Consider the following 24,551-nt stretch of genomic DNA (forward strand, 5'->3'; position numbering starts at 1 on the left):
CTATTTGTAGTGTGAACAAGCAGACAAAAGAATCGAATTTGGTCAAAAAAAAGGAATTGAGCATTAACACCTGCAGTGTGAACGTAGCCTAAGTCTCAACATACAAACCACAAGTGTGCATGCCACTATAGGGATGCACCGATACCACTTTTTTGGAAACGAGTACGAGTACTTGCATTTCAGTACTCACCGATACCGAGTACTTAATAAAAACATGATTTAAATTTACAGGTAACAGCTTTAGTCCTATAATTTAACAAAAAAAAAACAAAAAAAAAAACAAAAAAAAAACAAAGGACTGGTTTGGAATTAAGAACATTTATTTAAAATGAAAAGCATGTTGTATGCAACATATTACAGAATAAATAATTATGAAAAAAAAATTTAAACAGTGACAGTGCAACTCAAGTATTTTTTTCAGTTTATTGTAAACTCTGCCGCTTTGGACAACACAAGGGGTATTAATAAACATCTTTGCCATTTAGTGCACAATATTTGAATAAACTAACAACATCGACCGACATAAAACTGTGGCAGTCAGTGCAATTGAAGTAGGTATTAACATCAAGTCTAAGATGACTCACTTAATGGAGAGAAAAAGTGAGTGGCAGGGTTTTTTTTTAAGAAAAGTAGCTTTTCTGCATTATCAGCAGTCAGACTGTTTCTGTTTTCATCTATAATGTGTGACACTGAGCTAAAAAGCCTTTCACTTTCCACACTGCTACATGGGGCTGAGAGTTATTTACGGGCTATTTTAGCCAAAGTGGGGAACCTGATTTTGTTGACACCCCAGTACTTCAGAGGACTGTCTTCACGAGGGCTTGGGGCCTCTCCGAGGTATGTGTCGAGCCTGGGTCTGGGCCTTGAGGAACAGTTTAGCAGGAGGTTCTGCAGCTTCTGCCCAACTCCCCTCTGCCTCAGCTCTGGACATCATCTGCAGCTCCTGCTTCAGGTGCAGCTTGGCCTCTGGAGCAGTGTTGTTGGAGAAGAAGCAATCTTTATACCTGCACAAAATTCATAAATGTATTAATATGTGGAAAAAAAGGACTGATTTTAGTTTCCCCTAAACCACTGTGACAAATGCCAGCCATTTGACTTTCTGGTAATAATAAGGGAAATGTATTTCATATTGTATATATTGTATACATTTGTATTTGTGTATTTTAGTTACAAATATATAATATTTCAGATGTAAAATAATCTTACATTTAGTACTGTAGCTATACTCATTGAATTAGAAGTCTCACTAGCACAGTCACAGCTGGAATGACATCAGAGGCTAGTGCGTCGTAGCTGCTCACTTTTTTAGTTAGTTCCTCAAAGGGGGCGAAGATGGCAACAGTCTTCTCCATAAGAGCCCATTGGTAAGCGGTGAGATAGTCAGGGAGTTCATACTCGGACACATACACGCCCAGCACTCGCTTTTGCTCAATGAGGGACTGGAGCATGTAATACGTGCTGTTCCAGCGCGTCTGTACATCCTGCTGCAGTCTCTTTATTGGCTGGTTGAGCTGTCCCTGAATGTCCTCGAGGCGGGAGTAGGCTAAGGTGGAATGTTTAAAATGCCCAACTATTTTCCGTCCCACTGCATCAGCTATGCTCCTCTGTGCTAATAAGCATGGGTAAATAAGCGTGGGTAAACTCTTTGTACTCGTTGTCGTGTTGGGATTTTAGGTGCTTGATTAAATTACTTGTGTTAAATGCGCTACCTTTTGAGCCTCCTCTAGACAATTTCGCTGAGCACAATTTGCAGTCCGCCTTTGTTTTCGCGTCTTCGTTCACTTTGAAATAGTTCCACACGGCTGATATGTCTCGCTTCGCCTTCTCCCAGCTCTGAGATGCAGCCGGGGCCTGGGGGCGGGCACTCGGTGCCTGTGATTAACCCCTTACATGCCGCTCAAACATAGACAGGTCTCAGACCGTGGTATCGGTCCTCGGTATCGGGGGACTTTTAACGAGTACGAGTACTTTAGAAAATGTGGTATCGAGGCCGATACCGGTATCTGTATCGGTGCATCCCTACATGCCACCTTTACCATGCAGAGCCTCTCTATGATTGTTCTTGGTTATATTCTGCTCCATGCCAAAACCTAGACTTGTCACAGCCAGCTTGGAGCTAGGAGCAAAGGAAGGATGACCTAAATTTCATTGTCAACCCCCAGCTCACAATAAAAACTGCTGGCTGGGTTCGTCTGAGCCTCCAGCTGGCCCAGATACGTGCTGTGCGAGTTCATGTGAGACCATAGTGGGAGCTGAAAGACTGAAAGACAATCTTAGTAATTCTGTTAGGTATACCTGGGTACATCATTTTGGATGTGTTGATGTTAGAGCCATTGTGCTGCAACAAAAATATGTTATTGTTGTTGATGTAAAAGGAATTCATTTTATTTATGTGTTATTCACATTATTTATTGTATAATGCTTTGGTGCCGCTGGTTTTTATCATGTCTCAGTGTCTCACACAATCAGGCTACGTCCACACCAGCTGGATAGATTGTTTTTCGTTTGAAAACGCATTAGTGTGGACGTAGCCTCATGCTGTTAACAGATAGTATCTCCGGAAGTTGTGGGGGAAGCATTCACACACAAAGACTCTAGAGTGGGGGGAAGAGTCTTTTGGTTTCAACTACTGTAAGAAGTAGCAAGGGAGTGTGAACTTTCTTTTTGGGGAAGACCAAAGGTGTGAAAACAGCTGTGTACAGCCTATTATTCCTGTAGGAAGTATTTAACCCAGGACTGTTCTGGGTTCAGGAGAGACTGCTGATCATTTGCCCTGTGCGATGGCTGCTCCCACCAAGCTTGGGTTTTTGTTTTTTTTTGGTTAAGGGATGTTAGCTGCCGCTCACCGTTTGTCTGCAGGCTTTATTAAATAAAAACTTCCAACACTGATGTCACAACATACGACTTATTTTGACAATTTATTGAAGTGAGAAGGAGTAATGGGAGGAGAATAATTGCATTTTTGTTCAGCGGTGTTTGTAAATTAAGAATTTTCCCAACTACATGTGCTGCTAGCCTGTGACCTTCTTTTTATGTGCACAGAGCCCAGAGGAGTCTGTGGAAACATGCAGAATTGAGGCAGTGCAAGGAGCTACAGATGGTACGTCTTCAGATAAAGTAGTGTATTATCCATCTATTATGTACATTACATCTAATATTCTGATCCAACAACCGCACTTTTTGTGTGTTTTAGAGGCCTCTTACTTTTGCTGCATCTGTCATGCTCATTTCAACGACAAGAGGAAGAACTCTATGAAAAATGGTGCGAGTGGTGTCAGTGTAGTGCATGTCAGCTGTGGTCACACATGGCATGTGGTTTTAAAAAGAACGTGTATTCATTGCCAGCATTAGACACCTTAATGTGCACTTGTAATTATGAAGACTCACAGTTGTCTTGCAGCTCTAATTTGCTTTAAGAAAATGTACTGCCAGGATGTGACTTTCCTAAATGTCTTCTCAAATTGTTCTAAATTATAACACATAACAAATTTTGTCTGCACAACACACAAACACCCTCTGTCCTTTCATTATGTGTAAAAACATGTTAAGTGAATTACAGTTTGAAGTTCATTTAAACCCAGTACATATGAACATGTTAATCCAAAAAAGTTTTAGACAACAGGAAGAAGCATGTCATTAGGGGAACATGTAACATTTAAAATATGTTACTATAACAACTGCACAAATGAAGGAAACCGGACTATCACTTTAATATTGACATGTACATGTCTGTATATGTATATATATATATATGGTTCCTCGGAGGAAGGCGAGGACCCATCATGGAAGGACAGGCCCCTGCACGGTATGTACCACCGGCAGATAGAGAAGGTGGCTGATATCCAGAAATCCTACCAGTGGCTGGACAAAGCTGGACTTAAAGACAGCACAGAGGCACTAATCATGGCAGCACAAGAACAAGCGCTGAGCACAAGATCCATTGAGGCTGGGGTCTATCACACCAGGCAAGACCCCAGGTGCAGGCTGTGTAAAGAGACAATCCAGCACATAACAACATGAGAGGTTTTTGGACCAATTTTGTGTTCTCCATTCTTTAAGCACCGGTTTGAGCACCGTTTGAGCACCGGCACCGTTTCAAAAGTACCGATTTGGCACCGGTATCGGATAAAACCTAAACGATACCCATCCCTATTTATTATATTTCACTACAGAAAGTAATTTAATCTCAAATGTAAGGGTTTATTTTGAAAAACTGAGTGGTGATGATCAGCACTCTCAACTGGTTTAGGATACATTCCAGTTCTGTTTGTAAAACCCAACAACTGTGATCTGTTTACAACTTCTCCAAAAAAGTTACTGTAAAATCAATATTTTTGTCTTTTGAAATATCAGTTTGATTGTGATTGATTAATCTATCATGATCAACTGTAATCTAAAGAAGAAAATCATATTTTTATTAGCTAAAAAGTTACATATCTTCTTAGTTTGAATTTTAAAAAGGGAAAAACATTATGAACTAAAACACAAAGTGTTTTGACCCAAACTCTTAACAGTCTGCTTTTTAAATAGCAGAGGTACAGTGGTGTCTAACACCACACTTTGGAAGGCAAATCTGTTCTTGACTAAAGATTCTTTAACACATTGTAGATTTGATTTTTTTTGGACACTTCCCCCCTTCTTTTCTCTTCAGGTGCACAGAGTGCTGAGGAGCACAGGTGGTACTGTAGTAATGCCGGCAGAGGGTATGTCTTCAGATTGAGTAATCTATAATGTTTGACATGTTTTACATTTAAATCTTAGTAATTCTGTTAGTTATACCTGGTACAAAATTCTGGACGTGTTGAGCCATTGTGCTCCAAAAAAATATGTTATTGTTAGCTTAAGATTCTCTGCTCACATTGCAGGTTTTCTGTTTGATTTACTAAGTTGGCATTTTTTTTTAGTATCTGTCAATTAAATATGCCATATTTTCATTGTATAGGAACTTATAAAAAAAAATGTGTGATACTTTCATTAAGCCTCCACAATTACACATATTGGTTAATTGGTTAAACATTCTGTAAGGAGAGACATTGAAAACAATGTCAACAACATATTGTAATTTTGTGTTTTATTTGGATCAGGCAGGGAGAGTGGACTTCGGACAGAAATTGTGGAAGATATTTTAGAGGCAGTGTTTGGAAACAAGTTTCTTGTATGTTTGTTTATTACTACCTTACATGTGGAAAAACAACAAATGACACGGTGGACCAACTGGCACCCATTTTAAGTTTCTTGTGACAGCACGTTATAAAATTAGAATTGTTCTAACAGCATTTTGAGTAGGAAAGGTTACTATTTAATCACCAGCTCAGCTGATCTACACATTGACATCTATCAGCAATTTCATGAGATGAAGTCATCAGTAGAAATTTGTTATATTCTCTAAATTTGTGATAAATTTCATAACGTTAGGGCACTGGTTTAGCTCACTACTTGACAAGATGACCATATGCCACATGGTTGAATGTAGTGGCCCAGGTTTGAGTCTGACCTCAGACCCTTCATCATTTAGAACACTAAGTAGTATACGGGCAGTATAGTACAATATGTGTTACTGTAACAGCATCTTTACAGGTCTACCTAAAAAATCAGTCAGACAACTACAGCTCATTCAGAACTCTGCTGCTCGAGTCCTCACTAAGACCAAAAAAGTGGACCACATCAGTCCAGCTCTGAGGTCCTTACACTGGCTGCCTGTCCGTCAGAGGATAGACTTTAAAGTTCTGATGCTGGCCTATAAAGCTCTGAATGGTTTAGGACCAAAATACATCAATGACCTCCTGACCCAGTATGAACCATCCAGATCCCTCAGGTCATCTGGATCCGGTCTTTTATCAGTTCCCAGAGTCAGAACCAGACACGGAGAAGCTGCATTCAGCTTTTATGCTCCTTATATCTGGAACAAACTCCCAGAAAGCCTCAGATCAGCTGAAACACTCAGTTTATTTAAATCCAGGTTGAAGACTCACCTGTTCTCAGCTGCATTTGAATAAAGCACCAAATCCACACTTTAAGCTTAAATTTCAAAACTTACATTTAACTACTGATTTTATCTACTGTTCTGATTTTATCTGTTTTGATTTTATATACTGTTTTGTTTGTTTGTTTGTTTGTTTGTTTGTTTGTTTGTTTGTTTGTTTGTTTGTTTGTTTGTTTGTTTGTGTGTTTGTTTGTTTGTTAATTAGTTAGTTAGTTTATTTGCTTGTTTTAATCAATTTTAAATCATGCTTTTTATTTGTTCTTGTTTCTAATGTCTCTGTAAAGCACTTTGAATCACCTTGTTGTTGAATTGTGCTATACAAATAAACTTGCCTTGCCTTGCCTTGCCTTACTTCCTTACCTTATTGGCTCTCTGTGTTAGGTTAGTGAAGGAAACAACACATTTTACTCAAGTGAGTGACTCAATATGCAATTAGTAAGTAGTTGCTGATGTCACAACATACTACTTATTTTCACAACATACTTACCTGTGAATCATACAGGGCAATTTCTTGAAGTGAAAAGTACTAATGGGAAGAAAATAATTATATATTTTGTGCAACTGCTGTTTGTAAATTAAGAATTTAGAGGAGTCTGTGGAAACATCCAGAATTGAGGCAGTGCTAGCAGCTAGGGATGGTATGTCTTCAGATAAAGTAGCGTGTTATCTGTCTTTAATATTCATTACAGCTAATATCCTGATCCAACAGCTCCACTTTTTGTGTATTTTAGAGGCCTCTTACATTTGCTGCTTCTGGCACGCTCATTTCAATAACAAGAGGAAAAACTCTGAACTATGAAGAAATGGCGCGAGTGGCATCAGTGTAGCGCATGTCAGCTGTGGTCACATATGGCATGTGGTTTTAAAAAGAACATGTGTATTCATTACCAGCATTAGACACCTTCAGCTGCACTTGTAATTATGAAGACTCACAGTCGTCTAGCAGCTCTAATTTGCTTTAAGAAAATGTACTGCCAGGATGTGACTTTCCTAAATGTCTTCTCAAACTGTTGCTACTTTGTTCTAAGTAGTTCTTAATTATGAAAGATATAACATTCATTACAATGGGAAGTAACATCTTGTCTGCACACCACACAAACACCCTCTGTCCTTTCATCCTGTGTAAAAATGTGTTGAGAAGATATATAAAATGTACCATGAAAGGATACAAGTGTGAATTGTTCTAATAAAATGAGACAGTTTTGTAAGTGGATTACAGTTTGCAGTTCATTTAAACCTAGTGCATATGCGTGTTGCTAGGACTGATCAGAAGCAAATTTCATTTCAAATGACCACCCAACAGAAGCCTTGATAAAAGTGTGGTTTTGTGCAAACTGTGCAAAAAGGAGTTGGCATACCATCGAAGCACTTCAACCTTACGGTACCATCTACCATCTAGACCACTATTAGTGGTAGAAGATGGGGGTTAAAAAACGTGCTAGGTGATCCAACTTTCCAACTGCTGTGCCGAAAGACTATTTCAAGTAAAATCAACAGGAGGGCAGGGGTGAGCCTCTGCCTGCATCTGTGAGTATTGCTTTCCCACTGTTGTGCGTCAGGTGCAGCTTTGCCGGGGGAGGGTCGCTGCGGCCGGGCCAACAACGTTGCTGACCCATGTCTGTCTGTTTCAGGGCGGTGCTACGAGGGAGGCAACATTTGCAGTAATCGAGGGCCCAAGTGTGGAGTGTGGCTGGACTGCGCGGCGATGCACCGTCAGGAAAAGACAGCTCCGTGATGGTAGCGTCGTCCTTTGTTTTCTGGCTGGCGTGGTCCCCATCTCAGAAGTGGAGTTCCTCTCCTGGTTTTAAACATAAGGAACATTTGCCCGAGTGTGGCTGGACAGAGGGATGACGGGACTGTGTGGGGAATTTTAGATAGTGTATATTCATTTCTGCCGACAGGGTTTGTAGCATATTGAGAAAGTTGTTTTTATTGTATAAGGGTATTTTAACATTTTATCTGTAATTGTATTTGTGTTCTGGTTTTTCTTCCTCCGCTGGAATAAATGGTGTGTCTAAGACCTGTTTAGTCTCTGTGCCCTGAGCGCTGATTCGCTTGCTCCTCTCGTCCCTGTATGCGAAAGAACGTTCAGGTGGGATATTACATACCCCTCCTCTTTGTGGTGCTCCGACATGTTTTCGATTCTCCACCCCAAAGCAGTCGGTTTTCCTCCCCAGGTTCCCTAACCCAATTTGATCTCCCACACTAAACAGTGTTCTTCCATGTGTCCTCCCCCTCCTCCTTCCACTGTGGTTTTCTCTCCTCCCCACTTTGGACTAGTCCAGTTACAGTCAGTTCTCTTCAGCTTTGTCCTGTGTAATCCAGCTGTCTTTTCCATTGCCATTTCACTCCAAATATGGCAATTATGAAACTCAGACAGTCTTCCCAAGGTCCATTCATGCACAGTGAAGTTGCCGCTTGTTGGAAATGCATCTCCATCCATCCAGTCCTGATGATGGGGTTTTCTCCATGCTGATGCCGTTTGCACATACTGCTGGTGCTGGACCTCTCACTGCTCAGGATACTGCTGTTTTCTCTTGACCTGCTGTCAGCTCTTGATGTCCGAAAACTGCATTACTTGTCTTTTCCTTTCTCTCCAACTGCTCTTCTACTTTTCAGCTGGTTGATGCTGAGTGATCCCTTTCCCACACAACCATTCAACCTTCTCTGCCATCTTACAACATACTTTTACCTACAGTTCTTACCATACAGTTACAACTGCCCAGAGCTTCTCATCTGGCTGAAGTGTAGTGCCTGCCCACAGCTGCCTCTTTAGCCCGCTAAGTTGGCTCAGCTACTTACTGGATCCAACTTCCCTTTACATTCAGAGCGTCCTCTGCAATGGCCTTCTTCCCTTCCCTATGTTCCCTTCTGCAGAAAAGTGATAAAATACCATCACTCCACGCACTGTAGTACGCAGAAATGATTCCCGACACTGGACTCGAACTATCATCCCTGCGATGGACCTGAACAGGTAAATAAAACTATTTTTAACTTATTTTTACTGTTTCTTCAAAAAGCTCTATAGTTGACAGTTACTGTGTAGATCTATAATGACTTTCCTGAATTGTCTACTACGGGTTTGTGACTGAGCTTCTTGGAGGTGAGACATATGTCTCACCTTGAGATTAGAGCTGCTGCCCACAAATGCAATGATTGCATTTAGACGGGCAGCAGGTGAGTAAGTGACGGAAGTGACGGACAAGGTAAGCGACTCATGTTGTAACTGACGTCAGACGCCGGAGATTTTGGCGGAAAATTAAAGCAAATGGTAGTTTAGATTTGAACAAATTCATTTAAGCTTCAGCATTACCAAATACACTTATCAATTGTCTTATAACTAACACTATTTGTCTAAATAATCTCCAACACCCTGGAGAACAACGAGGAGAGTTTAGAGACTCTCCAAGATTACATCGATCAGTGCTTTCAGGATCTCGTGATGAAGAAGACCCTGTGTGCAGCTTCCCCAGCCAAAGCTGAGACGCCGTCGTCGAAAAGACAACGCCCGGCAGATTCCCCCGGCTCAACATCGCCAGCCGGCAAAGATATTGCCGACATATTGGAGTCAATCGACAAGCGATTGTCCAGTTTCGACGCAAGGCTGTCCTTGGTGGAGATTCTTCACCGAGAATTTAAATGCTTGCGAGAATCCCTGGAGTACAGCCAGCAGCAGGTGGAAACGCTTGCTGCTGAAAATGCCACGCTAAGGGAGTCGGTGAAATGTCTCACAGATAATGTTACCCAGCTCAATAGAGAAAATAAAAAAATAAAAGAAACAGTTATCGATCTACAAGCTCGTAGCATGCGTGATAATCTGGTATTTTCTGGTATTCCAGAAGCCGCTGGAGAGGACGCGGAGACCACGGTAAAAAGCTTCATCAAAACCCACCTGAAGCTGCCGGAGGACACTGTGAAAAACATCGTCTTCGATCGGGTACATCGCCTCGGCCCCATTCGGGCTACGGCCGGGAGACCACGTCCTATCGTGGCCAAATTCGGCCACTTCAAACAAAAGCAACATGTGAAAAGCCGCGGCAGGGAATTAAAAGGAACGGACTTCAGCGTGAACGACCAGTTCCCCAAAGAGATCTTGGAACGACGCAGGGTCCTCTTCCCAATCCAACGCGGCTTCATCCAGAAGGGCTCCCGCGCTGTCATCGCTGTGGACCGGCTGTACGTGGACGGACAGCTCCACCGGGACCCCAACATCACTCCGTGGCTGTATTAACCTCACACCAGATAAGAATCAGCTACACCATTTCCCTATCCACTCACACTAACTTGCATTAACATCTGTTTAACTTACCAGTATCAAATCGCATCTTAAAGTGTGATTTCATAGCAGAATTAACACCGTCACTCTCCGTCAGTGATTTAATTGGAATGTTTACGTTTTGTTTCTGTTTTTTTTTTCTTCTCGTTTTTTTTATTTTTTTTTTATTTTTTTTATTTTTTTTTTCTCCTCCTCTCTTTTCCCCCTCTTGGTTTTATGCTGCTCACCCCTGTCCTTGGTTTCTTTCTTTATTCCTTTCACTGCCTCGATCACCTGCTTCGACACTCATCCACAAACATCCTTTATTTCGACACATACGCACCATGCGCTCAACGGCAGCACATTTACATCAGTCAGACAGCGCACACAGTCATATAAGATACACACACACTTAAGCCAAGCCTACTCATATTAGTAACTATGCATACACAAAGTCAGACTCAGGGAGCATCTCGCCACACATTTTTTCTCTCTCTCCTTCTCTTTATTTATGAACAAGTGACGTATTCTCTCCACCTGTCTAAGCGACGCACACAGCATACATCCCTAGTTATACACAAACATCTATGGGTACACTGAGGTTCATTACATGGAATATAAATGGAGCTGGCTCCAGAGAAAAGAGGTTAAAAATATTTAACCAACTCAAAAAACTACAGGCAGATGTTGTCCTATTACAAGAGACCCACAGACCTCTTAGAGGTTCGAATGAACTTAAAACACCTGAGTTTCCTAATGTGTTCTCAGCTTGTTATAATTCTAGACAAAGGGGAGCAGCAATTTTAATACATAAAAATATTAATTTCACAGTACTCGATACAGTTATAGATCCAGAGGGCAGATTCTTAATCATTAAACTATCTATACGTGATAAAAAGCTATGTATTGCAAGTGTATATGGTCCAAATGTTGATGATCCCTCATTCTTTCACGGTTTTTTCAGTGCACTCTCTGAACACTTAGATGGCACACTTGTTCTTGGAGGTGACCTCAACCTTGGACTAAATGAAGACATGGATAGGCTCAATACAGCGGGAACTCAGCGTAATTGGCAGTCCACAAATATAATCAAACAATATATGAGCGACTTTGGTCTTTGCGATGCATGGCGCTCCCTTCACCCCACCAGTAAGGAATATACTTTTTTCTCACATGTCCATCACTCCTACTCTCGTCTGGATTATTTTTTGGTCAGCAGCTCACTGCTGAACGACATTTCAGACACTGAGATTCACCCTATAGCTGTCAGCGATCATGGTCCTGTATCTTTAACACTAATGCACAAGAATAATACTACGCCAAGAAAAAACTGGAGATTTAATATATCACTACTTAAAGATGAAGACTTTATTAAATATTTTAAAAAAGAGTGGACTTCATATTTGGACTATAATGACACTCCCGAAACATCAGCTTCTGTTCTATGGGAAGCAGGGAAAGCTGTGATGAGAGGTAAAATAATTTCTTTCTCATCACATAAAAAGAAAAAAGAAAACAAAAATATTCAGGAATTAGAAAAAAACATCAAATCACTAGAAGAAGCCTACGCGTCCCACCAAGATCAGGAAACATTGAACAAAATACGCAAAACAAAACTAGAATTAAATGAGATAATTGATAAAAAAAAACAAAATTCTTAGTACAAAGACTACGCCTACAAAATTATGAACATGGTAATAAATCCGGTCAATTTCTAGCAAACCAGCTAAAAATAAATAAAGAAAAACAACTATATGTGCTGTTTAAGATTCATCTGGGAACACATTATATGAACCGATACAAATAAACAACATTTTCAGGGATTTCTATAAAACGTTGTATTCACCACAAATAAACCCATCTAAAAAAGAAATTGATCAGTTTTTGGACAACATAACTCTTCCAAAATTATTGGACACTCAAGCAATGGCACTGGATTCACCACTGACACCAGGTGAACTCCAGGAAGCCCTGATAAGTATGCACAATAATAAGGCTCCAGGTCCAGATGGCTTTCCTGCAGAATTCTACAAAGAATTCTGGTCGATTCTAGCACCAGTTTTCTACAGAACGTTGTTGGAAATTAAAGAAAAGGGCAGACTTCCATCAAATATGAATTCTGCAAACATTAATCTCCTGCTAAAACCAGGCAAAGACCCTGTATATCCCTCAAGCTATCGTCCAATATCCCTTATAAATGTAGACCTTAAAATAATCTGCAAAGCTCTCTCAAAGAGACTGGAGAAAATAACCCCCCTCTTAATTCATCCTGACCAAACTGGTTTCATAAAAGGTAGGCACTCATCAACAAATACACGTAGATTACTTAATTTGATAGACTACTCATACAGTAAAAACCTAGAAACTACAATATTCTCTTTAGACGCAGAAAAAGCATTTGACAGAGTTAACTGGAAATTTCTATTTGCAACTTTACACAAATTTGGTTTTGGATCCTCTTTCATAAACTGGTTAAAAATATTATATAATTCCCCAACAGCTTGTGTTAGAACAAATGACCAGACATCCTCCAGCTTCTGTCTCTTGAGGGGCACCAGGCAGGGATGCCCACTCTCCCCTTCACTATTTGCAATTTTTATTGAACCACTAGCAGCAGCAATTAGACAGAATTCAGTAATTAAGGGCATAAAATGAAAGAACGTGGAACATAAAATCAGCCTTTATGCGGATGATGTGTTACTCTTTCTCCAAAATTCACAAACCAATATCTCTGGGGTGATTGAATTGATAAACTCTTTTGCAAGAATATCAGATTACTCAATTAACTGGTCAAAATCTACAGTCCTACCGACTAATTGCTCCTTCCATAATTCCTCTTCTACACCACTGCAATCGGGAAATATAAAATATTTAGGTATTAATGTTTCTCCCAAGCTTGCAGATCTAACTAAATTGAACCATATCCCACTTTTAAAGAAGGTAGAAGATGATCTGGCTAGATGGAAATGTCTACCCATATCACTCATGGGAAGGGTTGCCGCTATAAAAATGATGGTCTTACCAAAAATAAATTATTTATTCTCAATGATCCCAACTAAACCGCCACAAGATTGGTTCAGATCTCTAGATTCATGTATGTCCAAATTCCTTTGGAAAAATAAACCCCCATGTATAAGCTTAAAAACACTACAAAAGACCAAGGATAAAGGAGGACTAGAACTGCCTAACTTTCAGCACTACTTCTTAGCCAACAGGCTTCAGTTTATCTCAGGATGGCTAAAACACACCCTCTTAGATGAACCTTGGCTAGATGTAGAACAAGCACTCTGCAATAATCTAGAGATCTCAGACCTACCATTTATCAGCTCAAACATCCAACGACATGAATGCTTTAAAAGCATCAACATCAGCTCTTCTCTGACAGCATGGTGGGAGTTTCTAAAATTGACGGCGTCTTCATTAATCCCATGCAAACGTACACCTATCTGGAACAACCCTGACATATTACAAAACAATAATATGATAAACTTTTCAGATTGGAGTGATAAAGGAATCAAATATTTAGAACATATACTAGAAGGAACAGAATTTATTTCATTTGACGGACTAGTTACACAATATGGGATCAACAAGAAAAGATTTTTAGAATATCAACAAATTAAATCCATAGTAAAAAAGAAATTTAAACCGGGTCAAGTTGAACTACAAACACCACCAAGTGTGGTTCAATTTCTTACTCTTAAACCCCCCAAATTACTATCCAAAATATACAGAATGCTTTCTAAAACAGATGAATCAATATCACTTCCTATTGCAAAATGGGAAGCGGATTTATCAGTTAACTTAGACCTAAACTTCTGGTCTCAGATTTGCTTAAAAACCTTTCATCTAATTAGAAATCCCAGTCTTCAATTAATTCAATACAAAATATTACATAGAGTACACTATACAGGTCATCGGATGTTCAAGATGGGCTTTACGTCTACCAACAACTGCTCACACTGCCAAACCAATTCACCGGACAATTATATCCACGCTCTTTGGTCCTGTCCACCAGTTCAGAAGTTTTGGCGCGAGATATGTGAAGACTTATCGAAGTGTCTGAAATGTAACATTCCAACTTCCCCCTTAGTGTGTTTGTTGGGCAGCTTAGATAATGTCACTTCAGAAAAGAATATCGCCCATATGGTTTTCACTGCCCTATGCATAGCCAAGAAAACAGTCCTCATGAACTGGAAAAATAAAAATAATCTTAATTCTAACCAATATAGAAATTATCTATTAGATTACATTAGTCTTGATACAGCCTCTGCCACCACATCAGATCAATTGCTCTGGGCTCCTTTGATCAGCTCCATCACCTAGTGGGGGTGGGGGGTCATAGTTTGGTCCCGCCTTCACTGTTGTGATTGGTGTGGGGGTAGGGACAGGCTTAGGGCGTCGGGGGGTTCCCCGGAGGCATCTTCCTTGGGGGGCTCAACCCGGGGTAGCGGTCATGTCCGGTTAGGGGCTCTGTTGGCTCTCCGGTGACTGTTTCCTTGCGGCTGCGCGCAGCGGGGCTAGGGGAGGGTCTGTGCTGACGGACGTGGGTTACTGACCTGGTAGCCTGGCTGCCCCTGGGTGGGTCCGGGATGGGCGTGAGGTTCTGGGGGCGCTCCGTCTCTGGGCTGGGACCCGGACCGGGCCTCGGGGGCTTGGGTCCTGGTTGGTGTGTTGCCGGGGTTGTGGGCGGGTGGGTGCATGGGGGCCCAGCCCTGGAGCAGGGTGCCGCCGGTGCGTCGAGCCACCTGGGGGGCTCTTCAACTGGTGGGGGAGATTGTCACATCTTGCAGGAGCTTTCCTCTCCTCAGGAGCTCCCTCTGCAGGAGGGGGAGATACAGGAGAGGTGGAGGAAGATCTCAGCCTGGGTGTTTATTGTCTTATGTAGTCTGGAAGATGAGTGGATGGTGGGGTGGGTGCAGTTTTCTCTGTGGTGGGGTTGGGTGGACTGTCCCGGGCTCTGTGGGGCCGGGCGGCGCTGCTGCACTGGGCCCGGTCTGGATGGGCCTGGGCCCCCCTTCCCTGGCGGGTCGCAGAGTATGGGGGTGCCTACTGGGGTCAGCGGGGGAGCTGGCCCCAGGGAGGGGTCACTTGCCCCTCCCTTCCTTCCCTCCCCATCTCCAGCTGCCTCCCTCTTCCCGCTCCACCACAACCACCCACACATGCAGGGCCTTGGAGTAGGGGTATGTCACCAGGGTGCAGAGGAGGCTACCCCCCCCCCCCCCCCCCCCCCCTCTGTCCCCTTCTGGCTGCCTCTGCCTCAATTTTATCCCACAACTTAGACATTCACATTACTCACACTCTCATTACACATACATATAGGATCTTGGGGGTGGGCACGATAAACGGAGTCCAAAGTACCATCAGGGTGTACACCCCACCCCTGGCATCGTTACCCACCTCTCAATTTTAAATACACGTAGACATTGAGGGCTAGCAGGAGGGACCATGCGCTTACCTGCTGCTCTCTGGCAGGTAGCTCCAAGCCCTCCTGGGTTTTAAATGCACCTTAGAACACACATGCATCAACATTACAATGAGCGGGTGGAGGGAGGTTTGGAGTCTTCTCTCACCCCCGTTCTCTGCGACCTGCTGGAGCAGGGGGGCTAGGACTAGGAGGAGGAGTTGGCCGTCCGACTGCGGTCTGGAGTGTGGAGCCTTCCTGCTGCTGCGGAGTCGGGGCGGTCTGCCTCCCCCCCACCGCAGGGAAAAGGGAAACACCACCTGGGTCTGGGTGCAGTTCCCCCCTCCAGGGGCGGGGGCACCTAGACCCGGTTTGTAGAGTACGCTTGGGGAGTGTGATCGTGTGTACAGCGTCTCTTTATGTCTGTCTCCACGTTGGTTGAGTGTGGAGTAAGTGCACATGAGAGCATGAGGGTGGGAATGGATGTTTGTATCTGTGTGTGCCTGTATGTCTGTGTCTATATGTCAGGTTGGGTGTCAGGCGCCACCTCTCTGGGGACATCTCAGGCCCTCCAAGGTTTGGAGGCCTATCTCCCCCTACCACCACTTCCCCTGCCAGTGGCGGACCCCCTCAGACATCGGTGCGTTGGTGGTTCTTTGTGTCCGGGGATGGGCGTCCAGGTACACACCGGCTCACTCCTTGGCGGCCGCTTATCGGGGCCTGGAGCCTGGGGCTCGCTCGGGCCACTTCGGAGGTGGGGTGCCCCCGGCCTCTCGGCCTGGGGCTCGGTCACTCAGGCGCAGCTGGCTGCCGGCGGAGCTCACGGGCGCGTCACTGCAACTCCCCCTGGCTTCTGCTCCGCGGCTGCTGAGTGAGCCCTCATCTGGGACTCTCCTCAGCTCTTTCCGGGACAGTGGCGCAGCTGCCCCTCTGTTGGTCTTCCTTAGTCTCTTGTGTTCTGGGGGCCTCTGGATGTCTGGAGTTTTGATCTCCTCCACACCTGCTTCACGCCCTGGAGGACGGGGCTGTGGCCCCCCCACACTCCCTAGCAGATTATTACATGAAGGAACCTTTTAAAAAACAAAAAACAAGCGCGTCCATGCTCACAGGTGTACACACGGGTGATCACACCCACAAACTACACCCTTTTTGGCTCCTACCTCAAAGCACACTGTGTTCTGTTGATCTTATGTGCTGCACAATAATGTTTAACATTTAGTATTTACTGTCATATTCCCATATATCATTGTGATGTTGTTTATTCTATTACTCTTGTTTTCTTCTGCTTGTTTTCTTTTTTCTTTCTCAACAGGTGATCCAGGTGATTGATATATGCATTTTTTTTTTCTCTGCCCGTTCTGTTGGTTTTTGTCTTTTGCCCTTCTCCCCCGTCCCTCTTCTCAGCTGTTTCTCTTTCCCTCTTTCTTTCTCCCCTTCTTTCCCCCAGTCAAGTCTGTCCCGTATTCAGTAAGTGAAAATAAAATAAACAATAAAAGGTGAATCAAATGGACCATTACGGCAAGGCTGGGATGGTCAGTTTGGTAAAGTAAATCCGTTGGGCATCTTTCTTTGCCTTTAGACAACAATTCTGATGGCAAAAGAGCCAAACGGAACAGGCCAAAAAAAAAAAAAAAAAAAAAAAGAGACATATGTCTCATGTTCAGTGGTTTTACCTGCTTCTAACACCTGCATCACCCCACGGAGATCTCTGATGATGACTCAAACTACATGGTAAAATTTAATACTGCCTTCACAAAGGACCAATCTCACCGTGTAGCTATACTCAACCATCAATGGCTCAAGATAGCTACTGTGCTTGACCCATGCTTTAAGGATTTAAAGTGTCTTGTGAGGGGAGAGCGAGAAGAGGTTTGGACCGGCCTTGAGGCCCTGCTGCAGGAACAGTGTAGATACAAAGGAGCCAGCAAAGACAAAGAACCTTCTCCTCTTTTGATTGTCATCAGATTCTGATTCAAATGGACAGTAAATAAGAATGGAGATATTGTGAGTCCAATAGTTTTTTTTGGGGTTTTTTTGGGGGGTTTTTTTGTTTTGTTTTTTGCACTAAAATGTTCGATAATCAAACTGTTTTAGCCTAATGTACAAAATAATTTTGGTTAAGGTCACTCAGAGTTTAAAGGTGAAGCTGGTCAAATAACCTGTTATGATTCTGTCTTATTTTTTTAGGAAGAAAAATGGCACTTTATGTTGAAAATTGTATTATTATTATTTAAAGACAATACCATTTTGAAAATGTACTTAAAATAGCACTTTATTTTTAAGACTGTCCAATTTTGGCAAGGAATAATTTTTTTTGTTTCTCTGTTTTGAATTGAAATGCAGTTTAAATGTTTGTTTGTTTTTGCAGAAATTAAAAGAGCTTGAGTTTACAGTATTCATGTCCATGTCTATTATTTGATTTTGTCGCCCACTAAAACCCTTTTAAATTAAAAAAAAAAAAAACATTTGTATTTTGGGGCAAATTTTCTTGTGCGATTAAATGCGAATAATTGAGATTAATTAAAAAGCCTATTATTACTTTAATTTTTTTTAATCGAGTCCCACTCCTAATCTGCTGTAAAAGTACGTGATATCAACATATGTGCAGATTAGGAGGATTTTCTTAATATTTATTTTTTATTACAGATTTTTTGTTCTGTAATAGGACTAACTAATATCTTTAAATGACAAGTTATGAAAATAAAAAGTCAGACTTTCAAAGGCCATTAGAATTGGTGTGTATCTCTATAGAAAGACTTGCAGTGATGCTTGGTGTATAATTCTTTCTAATCTATTAACATGGAAATCTTCCTAAAAATCTTGTTTACTGTTGCATCAGAAGGGGTCAAGCAGACCACTTGTTGTTGTCTACTGAATCATGAATTCTACTTTATCATTTTCTTCAAATGTGATGCTAGCTTCCAAGCTACAACACACCTTTACATCTAGTGACGGCAGAATAGCTACTCCATAAGATAAGAATCATAAGCCTCACAGGATCAGAGATTAAAACATTTTCAACAAAGAGCCGAACCAGACTTTCTGTATAGGCGAACTGGGCCTGCAAATTGACAATATTGCTTTTAAAAAAAATGTGCAAAGATATGAATTTCTCAATCCACCACATCCCAAAAATAGTGGTGGAGAAACTGAGATCTGGTGACGGCCTTAACAGTCACCAGATCTTCAGTATTTTCATGAGCCCTTCCAGTCCTTGTCTTCAGTTTCCTGTTCTTAGCTTACAGGAGGAGCATCGCAGCGACAACAGGTGTAGCAGAGTGGCTCCAGCAGAGTCCACAGGCAGGATTTTTAGCGCATGTTCTTATGAAGCTGAATATGCAATGGATAACAGAAAAATATCTTTTACTTAATTCCACCATAAGATATAAAAAAAAAAAAAAGATTTTCTGCCAATTGTCAGTTATCAAATCTGTATCTGATCTCTTCTCACACTTTAACAAGGTTAAAGTTTTGTTGGCATCAATTTCCCAAAAATTAACTTCTATTGTCCGACACTACACCATTTGTGAAGCACTTTGTGATTTTTATCTGTGAAAAGCGCTAAATAAGTTAATTTTACTTAATTACCACAAAGAGAAAAAGATATTCACTTTTAACTTCAATGTTTAAGTTTAACTTTTGTTCTTTTTTTCTCTTTTCATCTAAAGCACCAAGTTCTTACTTCTGTGTTCTCCATGGTCTCTTTTCTTTGACTCTTCCTGCATAGTTACCAGAAATAAACTCTTTTATTGGCACTTTATTCACACACTGACATCACATTGTCAGCTATATGGTTGATTATTTTAAAATGCAGCAACAAACAACAAATGGTGAAAACATCTGTACACAAATGTGTCCTTCAGCACTACAGATGAAATGTAAACACAAAATAAAAACTATGAAGGACAGAGAGTTTTTCCCACTTTGATTATATTTAACAGGACCTAAATATAAAATTACAGAAAGAACCACTATTTATGGAAAATTTATACACACTTGTTATCTTGTGAAAAAAAATGTGGAATGAATGAAAAGGAAAGGATAAACTCTAATCCTTATTTCCACACCTACACGGATATGTGACAAATGTACAGCAGGTGAAAGGTGACACTAGGTGTTGGAGTAAGGACTCATTTCAATCATGAAAACGGAGTTATCTGGAGATTCCACCTTTTCTGGGACAGCAGGGCCTTCCAATATTGTTTTTTTCTTCCAAGTGAACCAGATCCAAATCCCACTTAATGACAGAATTACCACAGCGGCTTTCAAACCAAATATGAACCAGGAAGTACCTGTGTTAGACACAAAAATGTTTATGACAAGTTAGAGCTGTGAGAGAAGAGTCACAGTAGAGTTTTCACTCATGTACCATAGTTTATAGAAAGGGGAAAAAATACGTGAATGCATCCCCTTCATCAGAGTTCATTTTTATTCATTTATATACCATGTGTCATCACTGATGGCAGTTTGATTAAAGAGGCTTATTTGACATGTTAGTCTCCTTACCCACTGCAGTTGGTGTGACTGGTGTAGGTTCAGTTGTTGGTTCAATACACAGGCTGTTACTGTCTGCATGCACCCACCCTAATATCTGTGTCCCATTGATTGAGGTACAGTTAATGAAGCCTGTGAGCAAAAAACAGATCATTCATGAAAGACCTTCAAAAGTGAATTAGTCGTTATTATCGACTTTTATTCAAAATGTTGTCACTCACTACAGGTCTTCTGTTCTTTGGAGACACTATTGACATGATTTCTCACTGAGCAGACCAGATGTCCTGAGACTTGCTGTTTCAGAATAATGTTGTTACTCTTATTATTTCCAGAAAGGAGCTCAGCATCTGTCAGTGTGCGTCCATCCAGAGCCCAGCTATACTGAGGACTGTCCCCTCCTTCAGAGGAGCAGGACACCCTCATCTCTCCCTGGGACAGACACTCAGAGACCAGCAGGACAGAGGACACAGGAGCTGAGAGAAACACACACAGATGACTTTTGGTACTATAACAAGATGCACTTTCATGCACTGTGCTTCCTTCTGTGTAACTTGGTCATGGTCTGAAACTTGGTAGCTGATTTTCCATAGTTCCTAAAATCTACTACTTTGCAACACTATCAGTTGGTTATGGAATATCTAGGAGGGAAGAAATATCTCAAAATTATTTGCTGCAAAGGTAGCATCCTGTTACAGTAACATACACAATTTCAGTGAGCTCTTTACAATTATTCATTAATTCACAAATGTTTGTAGAGGAAGACTGCATGGCTAGCTGCTTGGTTTTCATACATCTGTGCCAGTGGAACTATAAACATCAGAATTCAAAGATTAAGAGATATGGCCCAATACTTTAGTGAATGTAGTGTGCATCATGTAGATTATCATTATTTATGGTTTGCTAATTCAAAACAGGGGATGCACAAAGTGTACTTATTTGAAATTCTGTGCTGTATGTTATAAAGATTACCAAAACAATACTGCATTTACATAAATTAAAGTCTGCATTTCCCAACATTTACCTTGAATGAACAACTGTAAAGTCCGCTCGCCTGATGTTGTTCCATCTGAGTCAGAGGTTCGAAGGGTATATTTACCACTGTCATTCCTACTCAGGTTATTGATCCTAAATGTTTGATTACTGAGAAAAACGAGAGACCTCTGTGCTATGGTATTAGAAATAACCGTATTATTTCTGACATCTAGTATTTTTAATGAATTCTTTAACAGTTGGTATCTAAATATTTCTGAGGTGTTGTCAATCAGCTGGATGTCCACACTTCCTCCCAAAGCTCCATAACACTGAGCTCCATCCTGTCTGCCATCACAGTGAGTTTCCACACCTGCAAATTTTGAAACATTAAAAAGAAAAGCATTTGTGATTTGTTAGTTTCTACCTAATAAATTACAACAACAATTTGATTAACATGGTCAGCAATCTAAAATTTACTGATGCGAGGACTTTTACTTGTTAAAAAGTAGTTTTTGTATTACCATGTTTATACCTAATGCCTAATTATGTTTTGGATAACCCAGTGTTTTGATTGAATGGTATCAAAGTATTTGAAGTAGCACTACTGCCATAAATCTGTCAGCTCTTAATATCTAACTCAGAGTAGGTAGTAGTTTTGACAATTGTAGGTAATAGAGCCTCAAGAACAAACATACTGCATCCATAATCCCAAAGTTATCACACGAATCTGTCCAACATTTACTAATATATTAATAATTAAGAAATACAGGTAGACACATTCTCCACATTTTAGCCGAGTGCAAAAACTAAAGTATTTTCATGTAACCAAAATAAAATAAATGTCAAACAGAAAACAGGAAGCAATATTTCAGAAAAAAGAATCTGCACACAAACAGGACAGAGATGTTCATTTCTGAAGGTGGCATTAAAAATGATAAAGTAATGCAACCTATACATTCTTCAGCATATCTGTAGTGACTGCATGACTTAAATAACTTAACTGGATTCCTAGTTACAGCCAACCGATAAGTTGAGACAGATTCTTCAAAATCAGGCAGTTTATCACAGTAACAAATAAGCTTGACGTCTCTGATAAGGATGGAAAGAATAAAGTCCTTTAAAAAGTCAGTTTAAAACTCACTTAAACACACTGCAACAAGGCTCCCAAGGTGCATAGTGGGCTAAGAATTTACCACTGCTACTAAAACTGGTAAAAAGACAAAAAAAGGAACTAAAGCTCTGCTCAAATGGTCATGTACTGCAGATGTAGCCAATAGATTCTAACATTTAATTAAATAAAATAAATCAAAGTGCACATATTGTAACTTTGGGTAAGTATTTGTGCAGCTTTAACATCTCTGATGACGATGTCAGATATTTTGTACAGGTTAAAAAGGTATTAAATGATAAGTGTCACATGTAAAAAGAATATCTCACCATGAGACACTCCCAGTAGGATCACCATCAATCCCAGCACAGCTTCCATGTCTCCTCAATGTTCAGTGTGTGTTGACACAGTCGGCAGCCGTCAGAGTACTTTATTAAATAATATGCACATTTGTCCAACAGGTAACAGTCAGAAATGGCTCCTGCTACTGATCAGCCTCGTTTGAAATGCTGTTCTCATTCTGTGTGTGGAAATTTGAAAAAGGAAGTACAACTAGCATATTCATTACTTTGCAGAAATAAAAGGAACCTCACAGATCTTCCACAGACTTTGTTTAATTATTACTCACACTGTCACTGGACTATTTTTACATCGGTAACAAACTAACCATATCCTGCCCATCACTGTGTCTACAACATTCATGCAGTTTAATGCAATTCAACAGCAGCCCCATTTATATTCCACCTTAAGTCCATATTTTGTTGCTGATACAAAGTACCTTGTATACACATCCATGAAGAAAAAAGAAACACTTTTAAAACATTATAAAATGTACACTTTGCCCATATGGAAAACATATATATAAATCTTATAAAGTTTGTATCTGTCTTGTGTGAAACTTGTATGAAAAGCATACAAGAGTGAAAAAAAAATAAGATCCCTAGAAAAAATATATAAATGAAACTTGTATGTTTTGGATACTTACTAAAACAATATATGAAAGTGGCCACTTTCATGAGTAAATCATATAAGCCTTATATGATTCACTATATGAAGTAGGCCACATCTGATGCAAGTCTTTTATAAGTTTTTTCTATTTCTTTTCTATACGGGTGACTTTAGGGATTGTGGTATTTAGGCTAATTGGTGGTTTGAGTGGTTGTTTTGACCAATGCTCATTCAAACCAGTACAAGTTCTGAAAAGTGACACTATTATTCAAAAGTATGTTTTAAATACTGCATTCTCAATAATCCAGATATAAACATTTAAGAAAATTGTCTTAATCTGCACAAAGCATTTTCAGTGAGCGAAACATTTTGTTGCTCATCTAAGTGTTCATCTGAATCATAGGCCTGCTCAGATTGTCTGCCTGCGCAGGCTACTGATCTTAAATGTGAATCCCAACCTCAAAGGACAGTGTGTGAATACTTTGACGAAAAGCATTGTTATAATCATCTTATTATTCTTTGAAATGAGTAAAATAGTGAAAAGGTGTTTCTTTCTTTTTGTGATTGGTTTCATTTTGTGTTTGTTGGCCAAAGAAGACTGTTCAGTTTCAATTTGTTTAATACTGTGAAAGTAGAGCCTCAGTGAACCAAAAACTTTTTATGGGCATGCTGTGACTGCAGCATTGTGTTAATACTTTGACGAAAGCCATTGGTATACTCATCTTATTATTCTTTGAAATTCGTAAAATAAAAGTACTCTGCATATTTGTTTCTTTCTTTTTTGCTTTGTTTCATTTTTTGTTTGATTTTTTTTATTTCTGTAACTGCAGAGCTTCAGTGAAATAACAGGGCAAATCATCACACCTATGATGTCAGACGAAGTCGTTATTAAAATTATAAAATTATTTAAATCTAAAACTCTTGGGTTTGAAAGCTAGCTCACTAAAACTAAAAACAACTAGCTGTTTCTCTTCATCATCATTATTTTTTTCCACAAGGAGGAACCTGAATTAACATGATCAATAATTAACTATTTAAAATAGGACTACACTACTGATGATTATGAGCATGACAGTATGACAGAGTTTTATAGGAGCTCCCGCGTTCTGGCAACCTTCAGATAAACTACTCTAGTCTAACTACTGAAAGCAGCTGTCATTAGTGATCAGTTTCAGATAAGAATGTGTGAACTCAGAAAGAACGGAAGTGTTTAGAATGGAACTCAAGAGAGAGAAAAGACAGAAGTTGTCTTTCAGTTTAGAGATACTAATACTTTGAAACCAAATGTGTAATTTTCTTGTTCAGCTAATCATGCAGTTTCACTGACATTGTAATATTTAAAATTTAAAATAAATGCAATAACTAAAAAAAATTAAAATTAAAACAA

The 24,551-nt window shown here is 40.5% G+C and overlaps 1 protein-coding gene across 1 annotated transcript; it reads right to left on the reverse strand.

Annotated features, from left to right (window-relative positions):
* Positions 1-19,752: 19,752 nt before the first annotated feature.
* Positions 19,753-22,594, reverse strand: LOC146638727 (uncharacterized). Its single transcript, XM_085362463.1, has 5 exons — positions 22,546-22,594; positions 21,158-21,478; positions 20,358-20,609; positions 20,149-20,268; positions 19,753-19,934 (listed from the first exon to the last, which is right to left on the reverse strand). The coding sequence occupies exons 1-5, from the start codon at positions 22,592-22,594 to the stop codon at positions 19,753-19,755; spliced, it is 924 nt and encodes a 307-aa protein (XP_085218589.1).
* Positions 22,595-24,551: the final 1,957 nt, after the last annotated feature.

The sequence above is a fragment of the Diplotaxodon limnothrissa genome, linkage group LG2 (assembly GCF_057381915.1).
Source record: "Diplotaxodon limnothrissa isolate DT_005_m linkage group LG2, D_limnothrissa_male_GT1.1, whole genome shotgun sequence".
Classification (NCBI taxonomy): Eukaryota; Metazoa; Chordata; class Actinopteri; order Cichliformes; family Cichlidae; genus Diplotaxodon; species Diplotaxodon limnothrissa.

Coding starts and splice junctions, on each gene's coding strand:
- LOC146638727 (XM_085362463.1), bottom strand. CDS start 22,594: ATGGAAGCTGTGCTGGGATTGATGGTGATCCTACTGGGAGTGTCTCAT. Junction 20,610..21,157: donor TTTACAGTTGTTCATTCAAG/GTAAATGTTGGG, acceptor TGTTTCTCTCAG/CTCCTGTGTCCTCTGTCCTG. Junction 19,935..20,148: donor AGTCACACCAACTGCAGTGG/GTAAGGAGACTA, acceptor TGTCTAACACAG/GTACTTCCTGGTTCATATTT.